Genomic DNA, 8,979 nt, shown 5'->3' on the forward strand with positions numbered 1-8,979 from the left:
TTTGTGTGCCGCGCGGCGCGCAGCGGCGGGCCGGGGTCTGCGGGGCGTGGGGCGGGCGGCCGGGCGGCATGGAGGAGCTGAGCAGCGTGGGCGAGCAGGTCTTCGCCGCCGAGTGCATCCTGAGCAAGCGGCTCCGCAAGGTGCGTGCGCCCCCCACCCTCCGCCCGGTTCCCGCGCGCGCCCGGGGTGCCCCAGGGAAGCTCACCGCCCGCTCTTCTCCCCCCGCAGGGCAAGCTGGAGTACCTGGTCAAGTGGCGCGGCTGGTCCTCCAAGTGAGTCCCCGTGCGCGTGGCCGCCTTCCCGCGCGCAACGCCCACCACCCCTCCGGGCCCGGGTGGAGACGGCGTGGGGACCCTCGCCCGGGCCATCGCGCGCCGAGGCGGGAAGTTCTCTGGCTCTGGATGGTGCGGGTGCCGGCTCGGCCCGCGGCTTGCCCTTTGTTTACGAGCCCCACGGGGACCCGGCAGGGCGGTCTCCAGCTCCGAGCCCCGCGGCCCGCGCGCTCCTGGCGCCCATTTGTTGCGTGCGCCCCCGCCCCGGAGCCGGCCGCGGCTGGCGCGGGACGCGTGCCCCCTCCCCTTGCCCATATTTACCCCGCTGTAACCTGAGATTCCTACTGGTGGGAGGGCTCCTTTTTTTTACCCCTTTCTTCCTTTTTAATGAGGGGAGGGGACCTGGCCGCCTCCGGAAGGGGCTCCCTTCGACTCTGCTCCGCACCTCCTTTCTTCCTGGACCCCACTCCCCTTTCCGATGCCCCCCCAAACCCTCCGGTGCCCAGCCCGCGCTCGCTGGGGGGTTGCCCGCCACATTGTTTGGAGTCCACGGCCGCGTCTGCGCCCCTCTGCTCCCCCTCCCCGACCGGCCTTCCTTCCTGGCTCAGGGCCAGGCCCGGGGGATTCCCTCTTGGCTGCTTTGCGTTTTATTGGGATTTGTTTTCTTCCCAGGCGCTGACTGTTGAGTCCTCTTGTGGCCTGCTGTGACTCGGGGGCTTGAGGTGGCAGCTTTGCCTGTGGGTTGAGGTTGCAAGACTGGCTTCAAGGGCCCCTGGGACCTAGGTTGGCATCTCAGAGCACTGCCTCTCCCCACGGTGCCCCTTGCCCCCAGCAGGGCTCGGGGAGCCGGCCTGGCAGCTCACTTGGCTGCTGCTGCCTACCTGCTCACAGGCCCTGCCCTTTGCTTTTCCAGACATAACAGCTGGGAGCCAGAGGAGAACATCTTGGACCCGAGGCTGCTCCTAGCTTTCCAGAAGAAGTGAGCATGTTAACAGCACTCGTGAGGAGGGAAGAGTTTGGGCAGAACTGACTGGTCACACAGTGCCCCCTCCAAGGGGCCAGGGCTGTGGTGTGAGGTCCCCTAGCAAGACTGTCCCCAGGCCTCTGTTGCTGGTTGTAAAGGAGGAGCATCTTACGGTCCCCCATCATCTCTTCCCTCTGGGCCCCTAGTATGTGGCTTTGGTCTTTCAGGTGGCCAGACTTGAAAAACATGAAGCTTCTTGCTTCATGCAAAAGTTCTAGTTTCTCTTGGCCTTTTCTGTGAAGTAACTTGCAGACTATATTAACTGGAGCTGAGGTTGTGAGCCAGCCATTATAAAGTAGGCTTGTCCTGCGACCCCCGGGAGAGTGTGCCTTGAGGTCAGGAGATGGCTGGAGGGGTGCTGGGACCCACAGTATACAGTGATGCCGATGGAGTACAGACCAACTGGTGCGTTTTGCTCTGGGCTTCGCAACAGCTCTGGTGTTTCAAGACTCTGCTTGGATTTGCTTCTGTCGTTGCAGGTGTCCTGCTTTTAGTTGGGAGAGGTGGGTTAAGAGAGGACTCGATCTGTAAGGTGGTGTTGGGAAAGGGGTGTTAACAGGGTTGAGGAACGCACCACCTCATCCCAGCATGAAGGTCCAGCATGTGGGTAATGGCACTGACGCATTCCTACTGCGGAAGCTTGGCTCTGTTGATGGAGGCTGATGAATGGGTGTTCAAAAGCCTTTTTAGCGGGGGTCAGTCTGTCGGGCTTGTTCTTTGGTAGTCCTGGCTGTGTTCAGTGCTTTTTCACTAACAGGACATTGTACAGAGGGGTCTTGGGGATAGGTTTTGGGCAGGATGAGGGAGTGGGTGTGCTTTGCTGGCTCAAGTTCCTTTGGACCTGCTGATATCAGCAAACTCCTTGCTTTCTACATAACTCATAACTTGGTCCTCTAAGCTCGGGAGGAAGGGCTTGGCACTTTTGGGGAGCTGGTCTGTTTTTCTGTATTTAGGATGGTGTCCATGGACCAGGTGTTGTTGGACATACCTGCAGTCCCTGCTACTCGGGAAGCTGAGGTGGAGAGGGGCGGGCCACACTTACGGCCCATGTAGCAAGCCCCTGCTTCACAGATGAAATCATGTGGCTTAGTGGGGCAGGGCGCTTACCCTGGTTCCACTCATCACTCTCCAAAGGAGATGCAGGAGATCTTTGACCTAGATTTTTGTAAGCGCCAGAATATTCAAGAGGTGTCACCATGGGAATGTCTAGGTCACAACATGGGAGAGGGAAAAAAAGAGAGGTCTCTCTTCCAGTCCACCAAGATCATCTTTCTGGATACTGGGAACTGCAGTTAATTCTTAGCCAGGGAGGAGCCTCTATAGGTGAGGAAATCAGATTCACAGCACAGCAGATCCAGGAGATGCCCCCATGAAGTTTAGGAGGTTGAGAGCTAGGGCTGTTCTGGGGGTAGGGGGTAAGTTTTGCCTGGAATTCTAATTAGTTTCTTTACAAGATCACTGTCCAGGACCCCAGTGAGGTATTGTTTGGTTATTTCCTTTTAGAACTTTATATATATATATATATTTGTATGTTTTCTTAGGGGTAGGGGTTTTCTTGTGCAACAGGATGCATGTGGGAGTCAGAGAACAACCTGGAGGAATTGTTTTTTCTCTTTGACCATGTGGGTTCTGGGGCTCAAACTCAAGTTGTCAAGCTTGGCAGCAAGCTCCTTACCCCACTGAACCATCTCATCAGCCTTGTTTGGCTGTTTTGATCACTTGAGAATCTCCTCCAGATAGATCTGACCGGATAACCTGAAATCCGAGCTTCCTCCAGGGACTGGCAATAGTGCTCTTGGGTACAGGCTCTGAGCTGTGGCTGCTAGGGACCGGGTAACTTCACTCCTTCCATAAGAGCAGAGTTCTAGGGGAGTTAGAGAGAAAATTCCAGGAGCTGGGACAATGTGCATCAAGCAGTCTGGGTCTGAGAAGCCAGGGAGGCATAAGCACACTGGAGCCCTCAGTGTCAGGACCCACAGACCGAGAGGATTTCCTGCACTTAGCACATACTGAAGGGTATTCTTTGTGAGCTCCATGCCCTATGGAAGTGAGGAGGTTAGACCATACAGCCTCAAAGGCTGCTTTTGAGTACAGGAGGGGCTCGGGTTTCCACAGAGCACTGCACCTACGGAGAGTTTTCTTAGGAGAAGAATGAGAAGTTTCACAGCTTTGTTCTGTCTTGAGCTGCACTCTGGCCAGTGCAAGTGAAGGACACTGACCAGGACCCCAGAACCGGGGTCTGGCCCTCCGCCATGGGTGTCAGGTGGATGAGATTCATTTTTAGCTACAAAACTGATGATAAGCTACCACAGACTAGATCAGCAGCCGTCCCTGCAGAGCTGAGGGTGGGGACTGAAGCCATGGGGTCCCTGTGTGGTGGGGAGGGGGTTTGCAAGCGGGCTGCTCCATGCTGATTGGTGCTGTGTCTTCAGGGAGCAGGAGAAGGAGGTGCAGAGCAGGAAGAGAGGTAAGAGGCCAAGGGGCAGGCCCAGGAAGCACACTGTGATGTCATCCTGCAGCCGGCGCTCCAAGCTCAAGGTAAGTGGCCACAGGCTTTGTGCTGTTCTGATTTTGCTCCAGGTAGGGGTTTTTCGGGGGAGCTGATGGGATAGACCCTTCTGTAGGTCCTTCCCCTGCTTGGGAACTGGAGGTCCTTCCTGTTACCTCTCCAGGCCTCTGCCAGTGGAGGGCACCAGCAGGCAGCAGAGTGCCTGCTCTTGATCCACCTCGAGGCCCCCTTAGGTGCTTCTTCCCTCAGTAGAATCTATTCCACTACAGTTTTCCCTCCTGTATAGCAGCATCAAACTTGGTAGGTAACTGACTCCTCTCACACCCAGGCTCCTCATCAGGCTAGCCTACATGTAGTACATGTTCATAGGTTTGTCAAGGAGTTGTGGACCAACAGGGTGTCTGGGCAAGCCCGGAATACTGGGCCATGAAGAGTGGACAGACCAGCCAGGAAATGGGCAGAGATGCAGTGATGCTCTGCTGGGGCCTCCTCAGGGTGTCGGGCTGGCTCTACCTGCTGTGGTGAGTGAGAGGAGGGCTTCCACACACCAGGGGGCCTTGGCATCTCTGTTGCTCCCCTGTGACAGATCAGAGGCAGGATAGGAAAGAGAGTTGTAGTCTCGGGCTTAGGTGTATCTCTGCTTGCTGCTTGGACTTTGCTCCTAGACCTAGCATGCCCTGCCTTGCCATGACGAGCAAGGGTATGGGTCTGCCCTGGTCACCATCTTCCTAGCATGAGGGGATAAGCCACAGAGGTCCTACTGACTGAGAAGGAATTTTGGTGGGTTGATGAGGCCGGGTGTTTGCAGGGGAGGCCTGGGGCCCCCAGGTTTGATTGGCTCAGCCCCTGTCTGAGTCAGGAGAGCATTGCCATAAAGCTACTGTGCAAGATTCTGGTCTCAATGGGCAGCATGACATACACTTAGATACACTAAGATACACTTAGCATTGGGGTAGGAGGAGAAAGACACTGGTCTGTTTACCTGGGTGCTGCTGGGCTCTGAGAGCTTGGCCTTAGAGTGGGAGATGGAAGGACGGTTTGCAAAGACAAAACTATGCTCTGTGTCATTTGCCTTAGCCAAGAGACAGGAGGCCTTGCTTCTTGGGACCCACTTCCTTTCTCTAGCTTCCAGGCAACCTGGCACTAACTTGTCACGCTGGAAACCCAAGAGCGTGAGGATGTGATGTGTGTGACTTCTTCCTTACTCAGACATCATTTGACAAAAAGCCTGTTTGTGTTTCTTCCTACCCTGCCTTTAATTTTGTGTTCCATAAAGCCTGGTTTGTTTGTTTTTTGTTTTTTTTTGAGACTTAAATATTATGTGTGTGTGAGTCTTTTGTCTGCATTAATATAAGTGTACCACATGTGGACATCGCCCACAGAGGGTAGGAGAGAGCATTGGATCCCCTAGAATTGGAGTTACAGGCAGTTGTGAGCTGCCTTGTGGGTGCTGGGAACCAAACCTAGGTTCTCTGCAAGAGCAGCCAGTGCTCTTAACTGCTGAGCCATCTCTCCAGCCCCTCAGCATGGTCTCCAGCATGGTCAGCAGTTGCTCCTCCCTCACTGCCAGGGTCTGAACACTCCTGGAGCCTGGGGCTGCTTAGACAGAGCACAGGGCCCTGGACCAGACAGCAGAGACTGAGCTTCTACCCACTTGTCTTTGCAGGAACCAGATGCTCCCTCCAAGTCTAAATCCAGCAGTTCCTCCTCTTCCTCTACGTCTTCCTCCTCTTCCTCAGACGAAGAAGATGACAGTGACCTGGACTCCAAGAGGGGCCCCCGAGGCCGTGAGACTCACCCCGTACCTCAGAAGAAGGCCCAGATCCTGGTAGCCAAGCCAGAGCTGAAAGATCCCATTCGTAAGAAACGAGGCCGCAAGCCCCTGCCCCCAGAGCAGAAGGCAGCTCGGAGACCTGTGAGCCTGGCTAAGGTGCTGAAGACCGCCCGGAAGGACCTGGGGACCCCGGCCAGCAAGCTGCCTCCTCCACTCAGTGCTCCCGTCGCAGGCTTGGCAGCCCTCAAAGCCCACACCAAGGAGGCCTGCAGTGGCCCCAGCGCCATGGCAACCCCAGAGAACCTGGCCAGCCTGATGAAAGGCATGGCCGGGAGCCCTAGCCGCGGTGGCATCAGCTGGCAGAGCTCCATCGTGCACTACATGAACCGCATGAGCCAGAGTCAGGCCCAGGCTGCCAACCGACTGGCGCTCAAGGCCCAGGCCACCAGCAAGTGCAGCCTGGGGCTGGACCTGAAGGTGAGGACACAGAAGGGGGAGCTGGGGCTGAGCCCCACAGGAAGCAAAGTCCCGAAGGCCCCTGGCAGTGGGGCTGCAGAGCAAAAAGGGAGTAGTTCAGGGGGTCCCCAACATAGCCACAGTGGGAGCAAGGTCCCTGCCGGGGGTTCGGGCTCCCAGCTGACCCCTACTCAGGAGCTAAGCCTTCAAGTCTTGGACTTACAGAGCGTCAAGAACGGCATGCCTGGCATGGGCCTGCTGGCCCGCCATGCTACGGCCACCAAGGCCATCCCTGCCACCGGGAAAGGCCCTGGTGGCGGCCCCACAGGAGTGAGTGGGACCAGCATACCCACAGACACCAGCAAAGGCGAGAAGCTGGCCTCCAAGGTGGCAGCTCTGCCCGCCCCTTCGTGCAAGAGGGATAGTGTCAAGGGCATTGCTGCCCCCGGTGGGCAGGAGGGCCACACAGCCCCGGGAGAAGGCCGCAAGGCACCTGCGCTGTCTGAGATGAGCACAGGCGAGGAGAACAGTAGCTCGGACTCAGACCCGGACTCATCCTCACTCCCCAGTGCTGGGCAGAACCTGTCTGTATCTGTCCAGACCAGCCAGGACTGGAAACCTACCCGCAGCCTCATTGAGCATGTCTTTGTCACCGATGTCACAGCCAATCTCATCACTGTCACGGTGAAGGAGTCACCCACCAGCGTGGGCTTCTTCAACCTGAGGCATTATTAAGACTGGCCTGAGTCAGGCCTGCCTTCCAGTGTCTGATTTGCTTTGATGCCTGACCCAGGGTGCCAGCCCCACTGTGCCCTGAGACTTTGGGCTGGGAACTGCCTTCCTTGCCCTGCTGGAGCCTGGTTTCCCTGGTGATCCTACCTCTCTGGACCTCCACATCACTCTCCTCTGTATCCTGTTGCCTCAGGAAATCTAGGTGGCCAGTGGCTCAAGGCTTCTGCTTGGACCAAGCAGTTTCCTTTAATTCATGCCCCTCCTTGGCCTAATGAGACCCTTCTCTTCCTTACCCCTGTTTCTGCTGATGGGTCAGTCTGTGGAGGGGGTTCTGGTACAGCTGAATCTTTCCCCCCCATGGGGGGAGAGCTGGAGCAGGCAGGACCCCACCCCCAGCAGTGCCAGGGCCTTCATGGTGAGGTAAGGATCCTGTCCTTGACTGGTGAGCCTGGGTCCTCACTGGAAGGGGATAATTAGTTGGAAGGGTGAGCCCGGAAACCCTGCAGAGGTCTGGTTCAATGTGTCTGTTCCTGGTGCAGTTATATCTCCAGCCACAAGCCCAGCCGGGGTTTGAGGGTTTGGAGGGTGTCATCCCCATGACACCCGTGTGCACCTAAGTGCCACCATGCTCTGGAACAAGGGAACTCGGGGAGACCTGCCTCCTTCCTGCAGCCCTGAGTCCCAGTGAGAAGTGCCCCTGTTCCCCTCTGGACCCAGACCTGCATTCCTTTCTTGGGCCTGGTATGACCAAGTTCTGAGGGGCTGAAGCTGCTCGGCTTTGGAAAGGGGTAGACACTAGAGACCCAGAGATGGCTGGAGTAAGGAGTTTCCAGTCCTGGGCTGGCAAGCCTCTCTACTTTGGAACCTTCTGTAATACAGGACTGACTTAAGCCTTAATTAGGGACTTGTAAGTCACTTTGGCAGTTCCAGTGTGGGAATGCAGGTGCCTCCTGCAGGCCCATCACCCTGCTGCCTGTTTGTGGGCTCCAGACTATCATGCAGGTTTTTGCTGTAGTTAGGCCTGCCACAGCCACCCTGGTGCTGAGCCCTGCCTAGTGGATGGGCCGTTCTTAGGGTGCCACTTTTCCCTGACAATCCTCTCCCATGTTTGGGGGCTTGTGTTCTCCTTCCCAGTTGAGAAGCAATATCCTTGTACCATTTGGAATGTGGAACAGTTTGGCAGCCCTGAGAACACCCCCTGCCCCCATCCTCAGGACTTTTTCCAGTTCTGAGCCCCTTTGTAGATGCCTTCCCCTACCCACCTTCAACCCCAGGTAGCTGTCTTAAAACTACCTTTTCAAACTGCTGGCCAGTGTCTGGATTTCTGTCCTGGATTGTCATCTTAGGGCAGTGACAGTCTGGCCAGTAAGTCTGTAATGCCAAAAAGTGTGGGTGGTATGGAACCCTCATTTCTGCTTCTGCTGTTGGGTGGTCAGCTGGCAGGTGTGGGCTCTTCAGTTCCCTTCCATGAAGACGCTTCCCTTCCCCAAACCAGCTCCTACGGAGTGGGCTGTGGTGTCAGGGAACTGCCAGTCTGCAAGTGTCCCCGGCAGCTCACCCCCCGCACCAAATAAGACATGGCCTTTGTATAGCCAAACAGACCTCAGCAGTGTGCCTTTGGGGACAGACCCACACCCATAGCTCCTGAGAACTGCCCACAGGCAAACCTCTGGGTCCAGCACCCAGGGGTCTTGCTGCCTGCAAACGGGAGCTGTTCACAGAAGACTAGGGCCAAGGAAGTGGGCAGCAGAGGAAGTAGCTGCTGACTGGCCATTAGCCCCTGCCTTCCTCCCTGTCCTCATCCAAGGTCCTCTTGCTACCTTTCTCAAGTTTAGCAGCTTATTTTGTGCCAGACACTGCCTTAGAGACTCCTCCAAGTCCTTTGGGGGTCCCATGAGCTGTTGGAGAAGTGTAAGTGTGGGTGTCTGGGTTGGCCAGCTTTTTTTCCCAGCCGCCAAGTCTCCAAACCCCAATGTGGTGCCTTTTTTTTTACCAGCTACTTCAATCCCAAAGTTGAAATCTGCAAACACCTTACTCCCAGCCACTTTGCCTTGCTGTGTGGTGTGTTTTTCCTGGTGCTTGACATCAGTGGTCTGATACAAAGAGTGTGTGTGCAGTGTGCAGGCACAAGAACCCCGCTGGAGAAGCGCCCACCTGTTCCAAGTTGGTTGTCTCATGTTTACCAATAAATAAAAGTAGTGTTTTTTCTATT

The 8,979-nt window shown here is 56.3% G+C and overlaps 1 protein-coding gene across 2 annotated transcripts; it reads left to right on the forward strand.

Moving 5' to 3' along the window:
• The first annotated feature begins 6 nt into the window (after positions 1–6).
• On the forward strand, positions 7–8,979 carry Cbx2 (chromobox 2). Of its 2 annotated transcripts, XM_029554359.1 has the most exons (6): positions 49–140; positions 229–272; positions 945–1,055; positions 1,186–1,251; positions 3,729–3,834; positions 5,472–8,979. In XM_029554359.1, exons 5-6 carry the CDS (start codon positions 3,802–3,804, stop codon positions 6,768–6,770), a joined length of 1,332 nt encoding a protein of 443 aa, XP_029410219.1. In that variant the 5' UTR covers positions 49–140; positions 229–272; positions 945–1,055; positions 1,186–1,251; positions 3,729–3,801; the 3' UTR covers positions 6,771–8,979. The 2 variants fall into 2 exon arrangements, with proteins under 2 accessions (XP_008847895.1, XP_029410219.1); XM_008849673.3 differs by lacking the exon at positions 945–1,055 and having other exon boundaries at positions 7–140.

Source organism: Nannospalax galili, unplaced genomic scaffold (assembly GCF_000622305.1).
Source record: "Nannospalax galili isolate Female #2095 unplaced genomic scaffold, S.galili_v1.0 scaffold945, whole genome shotgun sequence".
NCBI lineage: Eukaryota > Metazoa > Chordata > Mammalia > Rodentia > Spalacidae > Nannospalax > Nannospalax galili.

Coding starts and splice junctions, on each gene's coding strand:
- Cbx2 (XM_008849673.3), top strand. CDS start 69: ATGGAGGAGCTGAGCAGCGTGGGCGAGCAGGTCTTCGCCGCCGAGTGC. Junction 273..1,185: donor TGGCGCGGCTGGTCCTCCAA/GTGAGTCCCCGT, acceptor TTGCTTTTCCAG/ACATAACAGCTGGGAGCCAG. Junction 3,835..5,471: donor GCCGGCGCTCCAAGCTCAAG/GTAAGTGGCCAC, acceptor TTGTCTTTGCAG/GAACCAGATGCTCCCTCCAA.